Here is an 18956-nt window from a genome sequence, read left to right as displayed (position 1 = left end):
CTCGACCCGGTTTTTTTCTAACACTAGCCCCTATTTGTAATAAAATAGGGATCCTCGTGGCATCATCCATCTTGTCCTCACACCGTTGCATTGTATATATACCTAAAAGGAAACATAGCATCACCATCCTACATTCTCCATCGATTCTGAACAGAGAATACACATTACTAGTCACGACAATTATCACATTCACAAACCTAAGATGTACCCTAAATGGACTTTGATATGAGAAAGTGGGATGTGTAGGTCTACAAAGGTGAGAATTACTCATATATTGTGTGTGTGTGTGTGTGTGTGTGTGTGTGTGTGTGTGTGAGAGAGAGAGAGAGTGAGAGAGATTGTGGGCATAAGGTATGGTAAATACCCATGTGTGTATGTGTTTTTTTTTGGGGGGGGGGGGGGGGGGGGGGGGGGGCCTCAGCACTAAAGGGCACGGGGTATTAAATGAAGCCCCAGAGGTGAGATCTACGGTAGAGAAGCTCGGGCACAAAAGGAGAGGCGTGCAGGGTTGTAGGATGCACCAGAAGTAAACTAGGACGTCGAAAAGTAAACTTGGACATGGGTACACCTGTCCACGTTGACTTATCATGCGTTTGTTGCCCACCATGGTCAACATATGCGTACGGGGGGTTGGATAAGCCATGCGTCTTGCTCAACACACACCGGGGTTCAAATCCTGCGAGAGCAGCACTCCACGCTCCATTTTTTTTAGCCCTCAAATCTCCTTGAAATTCGTGCGCGCACCCTCAACCGTAGATCCCATCTCTTTGCTCCCGTGCTCTTTAGTGCGGAGGGAGAGAGAGAGAGAGAGAGAGAGAGAGAGAGAGTTATTCTTTATTATACTTTTTAGGAGGATGGAGGAAACAAATGTAGGATGGCATTTTGATTGGAAAGATGCATTAGTTATTGAGTGGCTTTTGTGAGGCATGTGACACACATTTGTGCTTCATTTTCTCTTTCTTTTACTATTTAATGAGCTAACGAGTACAACATAGGCCATTCCTACATTTGAGGGACCATTGGACCCATCCAGATGCAACAACAAAAGAGAAGATCATGTATTTGTCCTACACCGGTGCTACTCTAAAAAGTAGAAACGCTAATTTTTCTAATCCAAAATATATGAAGTTTCCTCGTGCATGTGTTACAAATGAGCCAAAGTTGGTTCCGACCACACATTGCCACCCAGGACCATAGCACTTGTCAAACTCCTGCACACACCATCCATCCATGAATGTTAGTTTTCATAGAGAGATTTTGCATGAAGAAAAAGTTCCATCTTTCACCTCACAAGAAGTTTTGCACAAATTCTCACAATAATTCCCACATTGTGACTTACCTCAACATCATGAGTTTTTGTGAGGGAGGCATCGCATACCTAGCTAGGTGGGGAGGGGGGGGGGGGGGGGGGGGGGGGGGCGGTCCCTGCTCCCAATCGTACCTAGCTAGGTATGTGGTGCCTCTCGAGCAAAAGCTCATGATGTTGTGCATTGTATGAAAAACACTGAAAAAGACTCCGTTTTCCTACATACCACCGGGCCGGCAATCCCTTGCCCCCAATCGTACCTAGCTAGGTATGCGGTGCCTCCCGAGAAGAAGCTCATGATGTTGTGCATTGTATGAAAAACACTTAAAAAGACTCCGTCTTCCTACATAAGAAAATTTCTAGATCTTCTTGTGCCTTTGTCAGCAAGGTGCTAATCACACAGGCCTACAAAAACCCTCAAGAAAATCGTGTCTTTGCTTACAACTATGTCGTATTCGATCGATTGACATACCTATGGAAGAAAGCATACAATGATAATTTTATAAAAAGTATGAATTTGCAAAGAATATGATTAAAAAGTTTACACTTTTTATTAGAGAAACTTATAGGGAGATGTTTTTACATATGCTATTATGCAAAGAGAGATGACAATCTACAGGATAAAGGAGCCAATTTTAGTTCAACACTTGAGTACTGAAAGGAGGCAATTCGAGTCTCCAAACGAATTGGGTTCAATACCCATTTTCAACGGTACTTTTTTTATTAGACTCGATTATTTTCCAACTGAAAATATTTCTAATCTCTTGTTTGCATGAAATTTGCCACTATGATGACTGACGCTTATTCCACGCGTAGGTCATGCATAGCACTACTGCCTGAGCTATGGCTATCGCGACCCCAAAAGTGCACAGTGCACTGAAAAAGCGTTGGGCTCCTCTCACTCTCCTTAGAGCTGGTTTGAGCTAGGGGTTTGCGAGGACAAGCGGGGAGAAGCAAAAACACACTTGTCGAAACCCCAAAATTTGCACGAGAATCATACAAGCAGTATTGTGGCTCCACTAACTCCTTCAAAAACGAGGGATTAAGCTATATTTTAGGGCAACAATGAAGCATCACAAGTTTCTCAAGATCAGGCCAATCAGTGCATTTTCTTTTCAGCAAAGTTCTCGCCAGCTTGTTATGCCAAACTACCTCCCTTCAGGGTGCGTCCAACCACCTCCTATCACTTTGTTAGCCCTACTAACCTTGGCACGACCCAGCTCTTAATATGGTCTCTTTACCCTATGTAGAGATGAAACCTAAATATCGGAAAGAAGAAATAATCAACTACAGTGTTCCGTACTTTGAAGCCGTACATGTGTGACGGAGGGGATATGTGTCCAAAACTAGGAGATGCACTACCTTTGAGCTCTTTAGACTCTTCCTACTTGTTTAACCAAGCCATTGAAAGGCTCTCTAGAGACTCTCCCTCGCTACTAAATCCCACGGGGTCTTTAATGAAGACCCCTTCATGGGATCTACGGCAGAGAATTATGCGAGCACGATGCAAGGTAGATCCGGTCGTCCTATTTTACTCGGACGTGTTCGAGTTTACTTTTTTTTGTCCTCGTTTACTTGTGTCCCTGTCCAAGTTTCCTTGTAGTACATTTGTTTCCCATTATGGTCACCATATGGGCATGGGAGGGTTGGATGCGCCACAAGCCTTGTGCTCCCCCCGGTTTAATAGCCCATGGGCTTTAGTGTCATGGCTGTCCCTCCCTCTCGAGTGTACCACATTTAGCTCTCTTCTCAAGGCATGCCTTAGCAAGCCGGGACTGCGCTCACACGCCTTGACTTGCATGTCGCAAGGGTTGAACCATAGCGAACACTCTGAAAACCCTCTTAAATAAACACACAGACCTTCACACCGGAGCGAGTTCGAAGCCGGAAGTTACCTTTTTGAGGAAGGCAGCAATTCCTTGGCAGTCGCAGACATCCAGCACATCCAACGCCCTGCTAGCAACTCTCATGGCATGCTCTTGCATCATCACCGGCATATCCGTCTCGCCCAGCGCTGCCTTCCCTTCCAGCATTCTGGGGCTGGTTCGTGCGTGTGCGTGTGCGTGCGTGTGTGTGTGTGTGTGTGTGTGTGTGTGTGTGTGAGAGAGAGAGAGAGAGAGAGAAGCGCTTTCTCTGCCGCTAGCTGAGGATGATCAGGCGTTACACAAGGGTGGGCGTGCGCGCGCTTTCTTCTCAACGTGTTTAGCTCTCGCTGTCCTGCACGTTGGAATAGTGGGAATATATAGTACGTGCTTGCACTACATCGCACCAACTCCAATAATTGAAAGGACCGAGAGAGAGAGAGAGAGAGCCCCTCTCAGATAAGAGTGATACCATCTCCTCTCTCTAGCTTGATTGCATCCAGCAAGGTTGTCCTGCATGAAAGCTGCGCTTCGCCACCACAAGATTGTGCCACCGGAAAGGCAAAAGCTGCTTCCCAACGTACTCAAGATATGCCATGCCCTGCTCTCTCGTCCCGAGTGATAGCGCATTTGGCACGTCGTCTTGTCCCAGGCGCACCAACGGCAAGCCCACCACATCTTCTGCGCTCTCTCTCTCTCTCTCTGGCCAGCTCCCAACCACATAGAAACACATGACTTATGAACAAGTGTAGAATGCACATCACAAGTCTGTCTCTCTCTCTCTCTCTCTCTCTCTCTCTCTCTCTCTCTCAAGGGACAAGTATAGAATGCACATCAAGGGTCTCTCTCTCTCTTTCTTTTTGGGCCGTGGGAGTCCTTGACACACCAAAGTGACCAAGTTTGATATGTATTACATATTAGGCCTCGCATATTTAACAAGGTCGTCTACACTAGACGAGGGCACTACCTTAAAGTAAAAATTAAAAATTTTGGTTCAAAGTGTTATTAAATTATGCTTGGCGGTTCATAGTAAATGATATAAATTGTGATCTGGGTTATGGAAGATATGTGGTTTACAGTAGTAACTTACTGAAAAGTGTGGTGTAGGAGAGAAAGTATTTAAAGATCTGAACCAATATGACCCACTCCCAAGGTATTGTATCTTACACATTACGAGGGTTACAGTCGAAAACCTTTTTCTATCATTTTATGTGTTCACTAAGTTCAACTTTGCGTTGGCTCAAGCATGATTCGACCTATGAGCAAAAATTTGCACTGTCACACTGAGTTAACTTTCTTTGAGTAGTTTAAGGCAAGTCTCGTAAGGCGTGAGGTATTGAACTCTTTGAGGGGCCAATTTTTCTAGGAAGGTTTGTTAGAAAGCACAACAACCTGGATAGAATAGAGAAAATAATCTAAACTTCTTTACTCTACATCAACAACCCAGACTTCTTTGACAGATCCATAGACAGTTGCCATCATTCTAAAATCAAGAAAAAAAACTGAAGTTGACAATCAAGTTCATGGCAAGGAACTCGATACACACGTGATGGCACTCGCCTTCCTCACAGAATTTTTGTTGATTTCCTTACCATTTTTTCTCTTTTAGACACAATCAAACTTGTAAGGTGCCGCTGGGAATCGAACTTGACACACATCCACCTTAACCACTAGGTTACGATCCCATTGGCTCTTTCAACATTATTGCTCAAGCATGTCATAGAATTTAAATGATACTCGGAAGTAGGAAGGATAAAGCAGAAGCCATGCCTCCTTTTGAGCCACTATTCACTCTTCCACGGGTGTCTTGCTTCCCTTTCCAAGAACTATCTACTCATAACCACGTAGTAATGTACAAATCAAGAGGCAGTTCAAAGCTACACAACCAAGGAGACACCTTCGAAGAGATGAAGTTGAAAATATACCCACCAGCATCATTACAAGTTCCTTGGTACGGTAGAAGAGGGGTCATGGGGAAAACTTAATGGCGACCCAAAAGGCTAGTCTTAAGTTTTCAGGTGACTCGGTACAAGTTTGAAAAAACCCATAATGCTAGTCTTCAGATGAGCTCAATGAACATCTGGTTTACAAATCAGAGATACCTACAAAGAAGAAGAGCTTTGTCAGAATTGGCTATGCATGACTTCAGTATTCTTGAATAAAAGAAGAGAGATTTGAATGCAAATTGTTCAAACTAAACGACCATCAACACAAAAGTACTATGGACGGAACAGACTATCCATGGTAATGAATTATCATATCAAATGGGCTGGAACTTCTTTCTTATTCACCTGGCTAGGATTGAGCTTTCTTTCTTTCCTTTTTGAACCGTCCTCTTTTGTGAGTTCATCTCGGGAGAAAAATTGGGATTGATGTACGTTAATTATTTCATGGATGACCTACTGGAGATTCAACAGCATCGAGCAAGGTTACTGAGAGAGAGAGAGAGGCCTGCAAACCAGGAAACACACCTAGAGACAGATCTTAGTGTTCTTTCATCCATAGAGTGAGCAAAGATGAGAGAAGTCAGAGAGGACTAGGAAAGATATTGTAAGTGATCGAGTAGGCAAGCTGGGGAGATCGAGGAGGCCCAACCGGAGGAGGCTCGAGCATAGGATCAGATTCATATTGGCACGACATAAGAGACTCCCTATGTGGATTCTCACCAAGTAGGACGTCGGCACAATCATTCACCAACTGATGCGAGCCATCAATGGATTTGATACATACATATCCACCATATGTATTTTGAGACACCTACCCATTTTTTGTGTATATACCCCTCGGCTCATGCTACCCGCCTCTTGCATCTCTATTGGTGTTCTTGTTTAGTATAATTTCTTTCCTTTATCCAAACCTGTATTAGATTCATGGTCATTTTGGCCCGTTAATATAATATTTCATTTCATTATTCTCGTTTGGATCAGCCAAAGAGTAGTGTCTCTCTTCATCTCTAATACACGCGTACGCTTTTCTCTCACTCCCCCATCCTCCTACCCTCTCACTCTCTCCCTTGCCTTCTCTATCTCGGATCAGACCGCCAGAGGTGAATTCCCTCTCCCCTTTTGACAGGTAAAGGTTCTCCCTCTCTCTTTTGTTCTCACACCCTCAATACACACATATACTCTTGTTCACACACCATCACCCTCTTGTTTTCTCTTGCTCTCATAAGCCGCTAAGCAAAAAAACATTTCTCTCTTGTATTCATAGCCATGCACACACACACTTACTATGCGCCATCTTACACGTACTCAATATAAAAACACCTAAAACACACAGACACAATGCATACATACACATTCACAATACGCTTTTACCTACAACACACACATGAACACCATGCACTACACACCCATACATGTAAAAACAAAAAACAACAAACAAGTTTCAACGGACATAATTGACGACAAAGGCGACGGCTAAAACATGCCACAAATAAAGCAACTGCACCAAAGGTGTGCATCGATCACACAGACAACCAACCGGACAATCCCCGGTCACTTCTCCTCAAGCGGCCTTTTGGCTAGTGAGTTGCCAAACAGATTGTAATTTGTGTAAAGGAAGTGTGTGTGTGTGTGTGTGTGTGTGTGTGTGTGTGTGTGTGTGTGTGTGTGTGTGTGTGTGTGTGTGTGTGTGTGTGTGAGTGACAGAGAGAGAGAGAGAGAGAGAGAGCACCCGGTCTCTCAGAGGACAATCGAAGCGCCTGCAAATTGTTCTCATGCACAGTCCCAGGGAAGTCACCTAATAAAAATGTAACCTATCACGTGAGTTCAACAGAAAGATATTTAAAGTTCTTAAAACTTACAGAAATATATATACATAAGGGTATTATTTTTTCAAATTTGAAAAAAACTTACAGATTTTAAAAGAAAAGGGTACATTATATTCTTAACAAAGTTCACGAATAAGGGGTTTTACAAACATGTCTTGAACGCACGTGATATGGTAGTTTTACACATAGTGAACCCCCCGAGTGCACAGTTGCAGCTCATCGTTCTGTCGAAAAGCGATAGCTGCATCCAAAAGTAGCACGCAGCACTCACAAAACCCTCCTAGCGCCAATTTTTAATTGAGAAATACCTCTATGGTAACAAGCCTTCACAACAAAAATATCAATCCAATGCATGCCGTCCACCTAAAAAACATACCCTTGCTCGGCAACTCCCCATTGGCCTGAGGCCCTATGGCCATGGCGACAAAATTCCTCCCCATAGACCCTGCCTAACAGCAGTGCCAACAAAAATGTTCCTAGATGTTCTTGAGCCTCCCCTTTATAGAGACAAAAACAGAAGCTCAGCCCTATTCAAACCTAGACTGGGGAGCTTGGTTGTCTAACAAGCTATGAGTCGATTATCTTTTGGCACATCATCGCCTACTGGTGGACGCACATGTTGCCCATCTTTGGTAGCCAATGTGTAAACTACCTCAATATGTTGAAGAGAATTCATGCTGAATTCAAAAGTTACTTGTGAAGCTTGTTTAAAGTCAATTTTGTAAAGTTTCCTAAGGAAAACCACAAAAAGGAGTGATTGTGATCCGTAAAACAAGGCAATGGTTCATGTTCACCTGCTGAGGCAATGAAAAGTAGAGTGAAACTTAGGATCGATATGAGTGGGTTCAATAAATTGCATGGGGTAGTCATTATTCTTAAATCTTCGATATCACCTTATTGTGTGCATTTTGGCCACCCCGTTTTTGTAAATTTGTACATATGGACATAACACTGTATGTCAAAAAGGGTGTGTGGGATTTGTTTTTTTAGGGTTATTGAGTTTCGTTTAGCATGCACATGTATATGCAATGCAAGTTGCTTGTTTAAAATATTAAAATATCAAAAAATTTATAGGTTTTGGGTCATTGTGTCTTTTTCATGATCATGTAGTTTTTCGCCCTTTACTAACCTTCTCTGTGCGTAGTCAAGGATTTGTCAACCAATTTTCAAATTTACCTTTGAAATTTTAATCTAGATCATGTGTTGTTCTTGCAAATTTTTAAGAGGACAAATTGATTTTTGATGTTCTTTTAATTTTGGTGATTCCCGCATTATATGAGATTTGTATTAAAAGAAAAACGAGAAAGGTACAATTGAACCCATGCAAAATTTCCTTGCCATGAAAACTTAAGGACTATATGTATTTGGCTTTGATAGGGAAACGAAAACCTGTACATCAGGAGCTTATGATGTCAAAAGGGGACTCACTTCGTTTTTTTGTTTTTTCTTTTTTATCAGACTGGTGCTTTTGGATGACCCAAAAACTTTGCCAAGATGGCTAAGAAGATCTATCTTTTGCCCAATATTGTCTTCATCAATGACTTCATGAAATAGGATTCCATCATCCGACAAGGCCTCATGTGTGGACTCTTCGAGCTTACTCTTTTCATCCTCCTTCTTACTTGCGGGGGAGCAAGCATCCTCACTCATAGCCTCCTCAGTTTGGGTGAAGCACTCACTCCAGATGTAGGCACAATAGAGTAGATTTTAGGCACAAAAGAGATTGATTCAATTCATAGAAATGAGTACAAATGAGCTCTTTATATAGGACTTGAGAGAGCATCTCGTTTGGCATCATGGATGACATCATAAGGAGCTTAAGATTAGCTCAAAAACTTGTGGTCACTCTTTTAGGGAGACTCTCTAGGCTCATAACTCTTCCAAAATTCTTTTACTATGTCTATGAAGACACCTCATGGGGTATTATGACTTGGGCTACTTTTGGCCATGCTGCACGTGATGTAGGCCACCTAAAATGCCTAGTAGATTAGAGACAAGTCTCATGGATACAAATCATATTACTTCCAAGGAAAGGTTCACAAAGAAGTTCGGGATTATACGCCAAAGCCCATTCCCAACAACCGTCCCCTTGGGCAGAGGACTATGATAGACACACTCATTCATTCATACATGTACCACACATATGCCACACAGGATCTTTGCCATAAAAGTCTCATATGCCATAAAGGCTCATTAATCAACCGTTCATTGAAACCTCCCCTCAAATATGGGAGATTCATCCATTCATTCATGCGTGTCTTCATAGGGTTTTGGATCCTTCATGCTCATCACATTATTCTTTTGTTGTTACACGGTCTTCTTTTTCATGTCCTCCCCTTCAATAGGTGCCTTTGTTATCATCTTCATCGTCATTGTCATGGTTTTAATTCATGTTATCTTCATGGATGTCTTCATTCTTCCTTATCTTCACATTGATAATCTTCATTATGTTCATCTCTCCTTCAAGTTGCCAATGGATTCTTATATGTGATTGAAGCCCCACTCATAGTGTTCTATCTCCATCATCTTCATGCTCAGTGTGAAAGCTTCTTGAATGCTTGATTCTTGAAAAATGAAAGCCTTTTGATGCTTAGGTGTCGCTCTTGAGAACTGTCGATAGGTTTTTCGCTCGTGAGAATTTCCCCTTACAAGGACTTTATGCATCTGCTCTTTTGTTGGTGTGGAACTACACCCCTCTATCTGCTTGAGGCTCCTTTTGTGTGCTTGACATTGTGGGACAACACCTTATGAGGGTTCTATGTGGTATGAAGGTCTTTCTTATGGCCACACATGGGACTGGCAGCCAGTGAATCCAATCGAAGGTTAAAATGGAGTTTTGGGGATTTGGCATCCAAGTGAAAAATTGCGGCACATGAACTACCATTTTTGGACCCGACAACTCTACTAGGTTCAAATAAATTAAGACTGGTGCCCACCCGCTTGGCCCCAAAATTAGGGGTTGAGAATTGATCACATGAACCCACCATGATGAAAAATAGAGTCGTCGCCCTAACCAAACGCGCCTTTGGTGCTTGCTTGTCAAAAGGGTCAGCTCTGTAATTGATATCCTTATTGCAGTAGATGATCCGAGGGTTGCATGCTCAAATGAGCTCCGAAATGAGCAAGAGATGGCTCAATAGGAAGCCATAGCCTCAAGGCTTTGCACACACTCTTAATTTGCAGTGATAATGAAAATGAGAGTGAGCTTGAACAAACACTACAATGAAGAACTAATGCAATACAAAATCAACTTTGAATGATTAATAATGCAAGAAAAATGCTAGTCCACTCCACACACATTAATGCTAAGATTGGAAATGATCAATTAGTGAGCTTATTCGGAGAATATGCAAATGCAAAAGAAGGGATTTTATTTAATCAATCAATAGGGCAAGAGGGAGAGCCCTAATGATCTAGCATAGAGGGAGATTTGTCGTCCTTAGCATGGAACCAAAGGATTTGATACAACCATCCCCGGCCTCAATCCCAAGGCATCAAACTGAAGGTTGAGAGAGCTATCGGGGAATGAGGATAGGGAAGAAGAAGAAGAAGCATGTTAGGAAATAAGATGTAGCTAAATAGATAATTGAGTAGATTACTTAATGGAGAGAGACAGATTTATATACACGAGATTATAGAGTAGAGAAAGAGAGAGAGAGAGAGTACACACGATATACGTGGTTCACCCAATGTGGGCTACATCCACGGGAAAGCAGCCACTCAATGTCTTTAGTACTTCAAAACAAGAAGTAGTTTACAAAGGGATTATACCCTTAATGGATCTCCCGCCTTGCTTCACTCTCACCACCTCACACTAACCTTGTTGCATCAACTTCACACTATGAAATGTGTGTAGAAATGGCCTCCTTTTATAGGCCAAAAGGGCTGCCCTCTCTTATGAGAGACAGCCATGTGTAGCCGCCCTTGTGCGAATAAGTCCAAATCGGACCCTCCAATCCGCCCATGTGTGGCCGCCCTTGAGAAGACAAGTCCGCTTTTGAATTCGGCCACCGGCCATTGAATTCGGCCACCGGCCACTGGCCATTGACTTCCGACCACCGGCCAACCGACCGTTTGTTTTCCGACTACTTTCCGGCCGCCGTCCGGCCATAATATTCCGGCGAAAAAGAATATTCGGGCGAAAAAAAAGTCTCGGGGGCCTCCACTCCCGAGGCCTTTAAATTTGCCCCTGATTCTTGTCCGTGAAAATTTTGGTTTCCGGTGAGTGATTTTCCTTCACGCACGATGGCTTCTATTCATAATGGGGGCCTTACAAATGTGCGCTTTTACCACAGAAAATTACAAGGGTAAATTAGGCTCCATACTTAACAATCTCCCACTTGGAGACTGATCTCCAAACTAAACCTGTGACTGCTTTCCATTCTGGCTTCTTATCCTTGAATGCCGATTGAAGATGAGCAAAAGCTCAACTTCTCCTTGTTGACCACCTTTGTAAACATGTCTGCAGGATTTTCACTTGTATGCACCTTTCCTAGCTTTCGTTGTCCCTCTTCCAAAAGAGTGCGTATGAAGTGATATCTCACCTCAATGTGCTTTGTCCTTGAATGAAAGGCTGAGTTCTTCGCAAGATGGATAGCGCTTTGGCTATCACTGTACAAGACACAATTGTCTTGTTTGAATCCAAGCTCTTCTAAGAATCTGTGAAGCCATAGAATTTCTTTGCTTGCCTCCGTCATTGCTACATACTCTGCTTCCGTGGTAGAAAGTGAAACCACTTTCTGCAGCTTTGAAGCCCAGCTTACTGATGTGCCTCCAACGGTGAACACATAGCCAGTAGTGCTCCTTCGAGTATCTTTGTCACCTGCCATATCTGCATCAGCATACCCTTCTAGAAAAATATCAGTTCCTCCAAAATACAAAGCATTTGTTGTTGTCCCTTTTAGATACCTAAGTATCCACTTCACAGCTTGCCAATGCTCTTTACGTGGGTTGTCCATGAACCTACTCACAACTCCCACTGCATGTGCAATGTCTGGCCTTGTCCAGACCATAGCATACATTAAAGAACCTACCGCTGCAGCATATGAAACTTTAGACATATAGGCTATCTCCTCTTGTTTCTTTGGACACATATCCTTCGTTAGTTTAAAATGACCAGCCGAAGGTGTAGAAACTGGTTTTGCATTTTGCATTGCCAACCTTTCTAGTACCTTCTTGATGTAATCTTCTTGAGATAGCTTTATTGTCTTCTTCGTCCTGTCCCTTGATATTTTCATACCAAGTATCCTCTTTGCAGCACCTAAATCTTTCATTGAAAAAGATTTGGACAGCTCCTCTTTTAGGTCTTTGATGTCCTGCATGTTAGCACTTGCAATCAACATGTCATCAACATACAACATTAGGATGATGAATTTCCCATCTCCCAAATTCTTCGTGTAGACGCAGTGATCCGAGTTGCATCTTGTGAATCCATGATCCAACATCCATTGATCAAACTTCAAGTACCATTTTCTTGATGCTTGCTTTAAACCATACAAGCTCTTCTTTAATCTGCAAACCATTTTCTCCTTACCTTTTACTTCATATCCCTTTGGTTGAAGCATGTAGATTTCCTCCTCTAAGTCGCCGTGAGGGAATGCCGTATTTACATCCATTTGCTTGAGATTTAGATCATGAGCAGCCACAAGGCTTAAGACAAGCATAATTGAGTTCATTTTTACAACAGGAGAAAATATTTCATTGAAGTCAATACCTTTATTTTGAGAGAAACCTTTTACCACAAGCCTAGACTTGTACCTTTTCTTCCCACCTTCTTCTTCCTTTAGCTTATACACCCATTTGTTTTGAAGTGCCCGCTTACCTTTAGGCAACTCAACCAACTCCCATGTTTGGTTGCAATGTAGTGAGTCCATCTCCACTTGCATCTCTTCGTCCATTCTTCTTTGGATTCATGTTGCATAGCTTCTTCATATGATTCTGGCTCTCCAGAATCTGAGATCAAGAGATGGTTGAAGGAAGGAACAAACCTTTCTGGAGGTCTACTTGCTCTTGTAGATCTTCGGGGAATAGGTTGAGGCTCCTCATTTGGTTGACGTTGTTGCACATTGTCACCGTTTGCAGTCCTTGAGTCTTCACCGTCCTCAAGCTCCATGTACTCATCACCTGTTTCTTTTGTTTGTTTTCTTTCCAAGTAATCTTTGTACATATTTTTTTCGTTAAAAATTATATCCCTACTCCTTAAGATTTTACCATCTTCAGGATTCCATAGGTGATACCCAAAGTCTCCTTCTCCATAGCCAATGAAGAAACACTTTTTGGACTTTAATTTGCATCTAACTTTGATCTTAGGCTTCTATCTATGTGCATGCATGAAAGCCTCACACCCAAACACTTTGAGAAATGCATAATTCACCGGTTTACCTGTCCATGCCTCTTCTGGAACTCCCCCATCCAATGCCGTTGAGGGTGACCGATTGATTAAGTACACAGACGTACTTACAGCTTCCGCCCAAAGCTCAAGCGGTAGGCCTGCATGTAGCCGCATGCTTCGTGCTCGTTCCATGATTGTCCTGTTCATCCTTTCCAAAATCCCATTTTGTTGAGGTGTCCTTGGGGTTGTCCTTTGCCTCCGAATTCCATTGCTAGCACAAAAGCTTTCAAAAGCTTGGCTGCAATATTCTCCTCCATTGTCGGATCTGAGGCATTTAACCTTGGTACCTGTTTCATTCTCCACAAAGGCTTTCCACCTTTGAAATATGTAAAATACATCGGATTTATTCTTCATGACATAAACCCATGTTTTTCTAGTCGCATCGTCTATGAATGTTACATAGTACAATGAGCCACCAAGTGATGGTGTACTTGCAGGACCCCAAACATCAGAATGAACCAACTCAAGTTTTTTATTTTTTCTTTCATTTCCTGATTTTTGAAATTTTACCCTTTTTTGTTTACCATAAACACAATCTTCACAAAACTCTAAGTCCACTTCTTTCAACCCTGGTAGAAGCTTCTTTGTTTGAAGGATTTGCATTCGTTTGGCACTCATATGCCCAAGTCGGTAGTGCCACACTGCACTGTCAACTTCTGTAGTTGCTGCACAACCTGAAGGTTGCGTGCTAACAATACACAAGTAAAGTGTACCGACTTTTTCACCCTTGGCAACCACCAAAGATCCCTTTGAGATCTTCCACCGTTTGTTTCCGAATGCAATGTTGTGACCTTCATCGTCCAATTGTCCTGTAGAGATCAAATTTTTACGAAGAGAAGGAACATGCCTAACATCTTTAAGCTTCAATTCATTCCCGTTAGCAGTTTTGACAGAAACTGTACCTTTGCCGACAATCTCACAAGCTTCATCATCTCCCAAGTATACATACCCAAAATTACCTTTGGTGTAGTCTTGGAAATGTAGCTTGTGTGGTGTCGCATGGAATGAAGCCCCGGAATCTACTATCCAAGAATTAGACACATTGTCTAATGAGAGAATTAGAGCATCTTGCTCTACTTTACCTGCCACATTGGCCTCCGATGTTGGCTTGTTGTCTTGAGACTCCGTCTCCTTCTTCTTCTTGGACCAGCAATCCTTCTTGACGTGGCCCTTCTTGCCGCAGTTCCAACATTCAAGAACTGACTTTGTGCGTGACTTGCTCCGCCTTGAGCGATCACGACCCTTTTGGCTTTTGAACCTCTCCTTAAGCCTTCCTCTTGTTTCCACTGATCGTGCAGCACTTGATGATTCTCCTGTGCTTCTCCTTCGCATTTCCTCGCTTAGGAGAACACCCACAACATCATCAAACTTAAGAGTATTTGTGCCAGAGATAGAATTACTTACAGCCATCACAAGGCTGTCCCAACTATCCGGTAGAGATGATAGTATAAGGAGAGCTCGCACTTCGTCATCGAAATTGATTTTCACTGATCGAAGTTGACTTATGTTTGTGTTAAAGTCATTTAGGTGTTCTGCAACTGAACCATTCTCTGCCATCTTTAGATTGAACAAGCGCTCCATAAGAAATACCTTAGTGGATGCCAATGGTTTCTCGTAGAAGTCGTCAAATGACTTCATCAAGTCCTCCGTGGTCTTCATCTCTGAAACATTGAAGGCCACCGTTGACGCCAAGCTTAACCGGATTGTTCCCAGTGCCTTTCGATCAAGGACAATCCATGCTTCATCTGCCATTGTTGCGGGCTTCTTTGCAAGACCGCCTAGTGGCAAATAGAGGTCCTTCTAGTACAGATAGTCTTCAATCTGCATCTTCCAATGTTGGTAGTTTTTTCCGTTGAACTTCTCAATCTTGAGCTTCCCTTTCTCCACCATAACTCCCACTCAATTCAAGGAATCCTTTCCTTGAGATAATTTAGCTACGAGCAAACCTTGCTCTGATACCAGTTGTTAGGAAATAAGATGTAGCTAAATAGATAATTGAGTAGATTACTTAATGGAGAGAGACAGATTTATATACACGAGATTATAGAGTAGAGAAAGAGAGAGAGAGAGAGAGAGAGAGTACACACGATATACGTGGTTCACCCAATGTGGGCTACGTCCACGGGAAAGCAGCCACTCAATGGCTTTAGTACTTCAAAACAAGAAGTAGTTTACAAAGGGATTATACCCTTAATGGAGCTCCCGCCTTGCTTCACTCTCACCACCTCACACTCACCTTGTTGCATCAACTTCACACTATGAAATGTGTGTAGAAATGGCCTCGGCCAAAAGGGCTGCCCTCTCTTATGAGAGACAGCCATGTGTAGCCGCCCTTGTGCGAATAAGTCCAAATCGGACCCTCCAATCCGCCCATGTGTGGCCGCCCTTGAGAAGACAAGTCCGCTTTTGAATTCGGCCACCGGCCATTGACTTCCGACCACCGGCCAACCGACTGGTTGTTTTCCGACCACTTTCTGACCGTCGTTATTCCGGTGAAAAAGAATATTCCCTCGAGGCCTTTAAATTTGCCCCTTATTCTTGTCCGTGAAAATTTTGGTTTCCGGTGAATGATTTTCCTTCACGCACGATGGCTTCTCCTCATAATGGGGGCCTTACAAATGTGCGCTTTTACCACAGAAAATTACAAGGGTAAATCAGGCTCCATACTTAACAAAGCATTCATAGGAAAAAGAAATAGTTCCTCACATATCATCACTCTTCTTGCTTAGCATGGCATAATAGCATAGTAATGAAGATGGAGAAGATGACAAGCTTAAGCATTGAAGCATGGATCTTGGTTGGATTTGCATTCCATAGCCAAGAGTGTTGGTGTAGGCTCTCAACTTCTCTACAAGCTTGGAGAAGGAGATGGATCTCTTGCACCTTGCACTTCACACAGTGAGTGTTTTTGTGTGTGTGTGTGTGTGTGTGTGTGTGTGTGTGTGTGTGTGTGTGTGTGTGTGTGTGTGTGTGTGTGTGTGTGTGTTGGGGGGGGGGGAGTATACCCTGTAAGAAAGCCCCTAGCTTCCTTGCTCGACCCTTCATTGTAGCTCAAGTTTCAAGTTGATTGGACCCCTACAAGCTTAGCCAATCACATGCATAGTGCATATCAAGCAACCATGCTAGCCGTAGGACAAGTGTATGTTGGAATTAGGGTTGCAGAGAAACGCACACGGCTTGGAGAAGACAAAGGAAGCTCAAGGCACACAATAGAGAGTGTGTTACTTAGTGTGAAATGGAAAGATAGATAGCCCTAGAGTGATGGGCGTATATACAATGCACGTGGGGAAAAAAATCCTAAAGAGGGAAAAAATGCCACGGCGGTCCTAATGTGTTCACACACATCACTACCACATGCATATGGTAACAAACCCCCCCTGGAGTGATGCGGTGAGAGAGAGCTAGCACATGAGTAAAGAAAGTGCCATGCCCTGAGGACATGATCAGTCCACAAAGGGGCTTAAGCCCAAAGCTTTGTGGAAAGCTTCGAGCTTCTCATGAGACAATGCCTTTTTGAAAAGATCGGCAAGATTTTCCTGTGTTGGCACATAAGCCAAGTTGATCTCTCCTACTAAGAGCCTCTCCCTAACATAGTGGTAATGCACCTCAATGTGCTTTGTGCGAGCATAAAAAACTGGGTTCCTCGCAACTGCCAATGCGCTCTGACGGTCAATGTAGATAGTATTGGCAGTGTCCTATCCAACACCCAAATCAGCCATAAGGCGTCTGAGCCATACACACTCAACCGTGGCTGTGAAGACTACCTTGTACTCAGCCTCACAACTCAAAGTGGCCATAGTAGGTTGCTTCTTACTCAACCATGGCATACATCAATTGCCAAGCATGAAACAAAAACCACTTGCAGACACTCGCGTGTCAAAACAACCAGCCGAATCTAAGTGCAAAAAAGAATGCAAATCTGGCGACAATGCTCCCCCCTTGGGATAAAACAAGCCAAGATGTAAAGTGCCACTAAGGTAGCGGAAAATCCTCTTGACAGCCTGCCAATGCTTAAACCCTTGGCTATGCATAAATCTGTTGACCTATGAGACTACATATTGAATATCCAGCCTCGTGTTGCATACATAAATGAGGCATCCAACAGCAGTTTGGTAAGAGTGACATCAGCAGGATCACCAGCATCATGTAGACTCAACTTCAAACCTGTCTCCATGGGAGTGGCAATAGGTTTGCAATCCTCAAGTCCAAACTTACATAGTACTCTCTATGTAACTTTTCTGACACAAGGCAATACCACCATCACACTGCTTAAACTGTATACCCAAGTAATGATGCAACAGCCCCAAATATTTCATCTTGAAAGTAGCATTCAAATCAGCCTTTAATTTAGCAATATGTCTCTCATTTGGTCCACTGATCAGCAAATCATCCACATAAAGAACCACAATGAGAAGTACATCACCCTCACGCTTTACATACAATGTGGTTTCTGTTGGACTATTACGAAAGCCTTGTTTGACCAAATGAGTGTCAGCTTTCTCATATCAAGCACAAGGAGATTGCTTCTGTAAGGTCTCTGACCCCGAGCTAAAAGAGCACCCTTGTACCATGGAATGAACATAATGGAAAAAGTTACTATTTTTAGCAGCTTTCCAAATTCTGTCGGTGCCATGATGTTTAAAATGTTATAAATCTTCCAAAAGTGAATTAAAATAATTTTTGTGAAAGATTTCCAAAAATAATAAGTTTTTGGTCACCCGACCCGTTTAGTTTTGACCGTCTCGAAAAACTGCACCCGTATCCTAAATTTTTAAAAAAATGCATTTTCGAACCCCGAGGGCTGCTAAATATGGCAGGTACTCGGACAGATACACCTTAGTTAGAGCTTAGTATAGCCTAAAACCAAAATTTCATAAGGTTGTGCGGGGAGGCACCGGGGCTCGAGCCTGTGTGGGAACAGGTTCCACGCCACTCAGAGTGTGCTTTAGCAGCTAGGGGGCGCCCTCTCTTCTTTTGGGAGTTGTGGGAGAGTTGCCAAGCTTGAGAGAGAGTGTGAGAGTCAGTTACACTAGCTAATTGGACACTTGGTAGGCATGTAATTGGACTTTCCATGCTTAAGTGGAGTAGCTCTTTGATGCAAATAGCAAGCAAGGTCGATTTTCAGCATGGAGGGGCCTATTTAAGAGTGTGCTTACACACACACACACACACACACACACACACACACACACATATGCTCACACACACATTCAGTATACACACACACGCATACACACACACACCTTGGGGAGGTGCTGCCGACACACATAGCCTTTGGAGAAGGAGCAAAAGACAGAAGTGCTGCCCAATTCTCGCCACAAGAAGCTCCATTGGATCAGCAAATTGATTCAAATTCAGCCCAAACTACGGTAACATAAAGCTAATTTCACGTTATGTTATAATTCCTTATATGGTTCTCATAATTTCGCTGCTAGTATGCATAATCACGGTTAAATTTCTCATTAGACACTCTCTAAATTGCTATACGATTATTCCATTGCACATTCTTAATTCTAATTCTCAATTATGCAAACAATTAACCTCTCCTCTAATCACAGATTAATGTATGATTAGCAATAAGAGAATTATCCACTAAGTCATTATAGTTAATGAATGATAGAATCA

General features: G+C 42.8%; 1 protein-coding gene across 1 annotated transcript; it reads right to left on the bottom strand.

Moving 5' to 3' along the window:
• Window positions 1–938: 938 nt before the first annotated feature.
• On the bottom strand, window positions 939–3514 carry LOC147465332 (uncharacterized). The gene is made up of 2 exons (XM_086519407.1): window positions 3202–3514; window positions 939–1211 (listed from the first exon to the last, which is right to left on the bottom strand). Exons 1-2 carry the CDS (start codon window positions 3337–3339, stop codon window positions 1068–1070), a joined length of 282 nt encoding a protein of 93 aa, XP_086375533.1. The 5' UTR covers window positions 3340–3514; the 3' UTR covers window positions 939–1067.
• Between the last annotated feature and the right edge of the window lie 15442 nt (window positions 3515–18956).

The sequence above is a fragment of the Adiantum capillus-veneris genome, chromosome 1 (assembly GCF_014529385.1).
Source record: "Adiantum capillus-veneris isolate H3 chromosome 1, ASM1452938v2, whole genome shotgun sequence".
NCBI lineage: Eukaryota > Viridiplantae > Streptophyta > Polypodiopsida > Polypodiales > Pteridaceae > Adiantum > Adiantum capillus-veneris.
This window is presented reverse-complemented; position numbering and strand designations above follow the sequence as displayed.

Coding starts and splice junctions, on each gene's coding strand:
- LOC147465332 (XM_086519407.1), bottom strand. CDS start 3,339: ATGCTGGAAGGGAAGGCAGCGCTGGGCGAGACGGATATGCCGGTGATG. Junction 1,212..3,201: donor TTGCTGCCTTCCTCAAAAAG/GTAACTTCCGGC, acceptor TGGTGTGTGCAG/GAGTTTGACAAGTGCTATGG.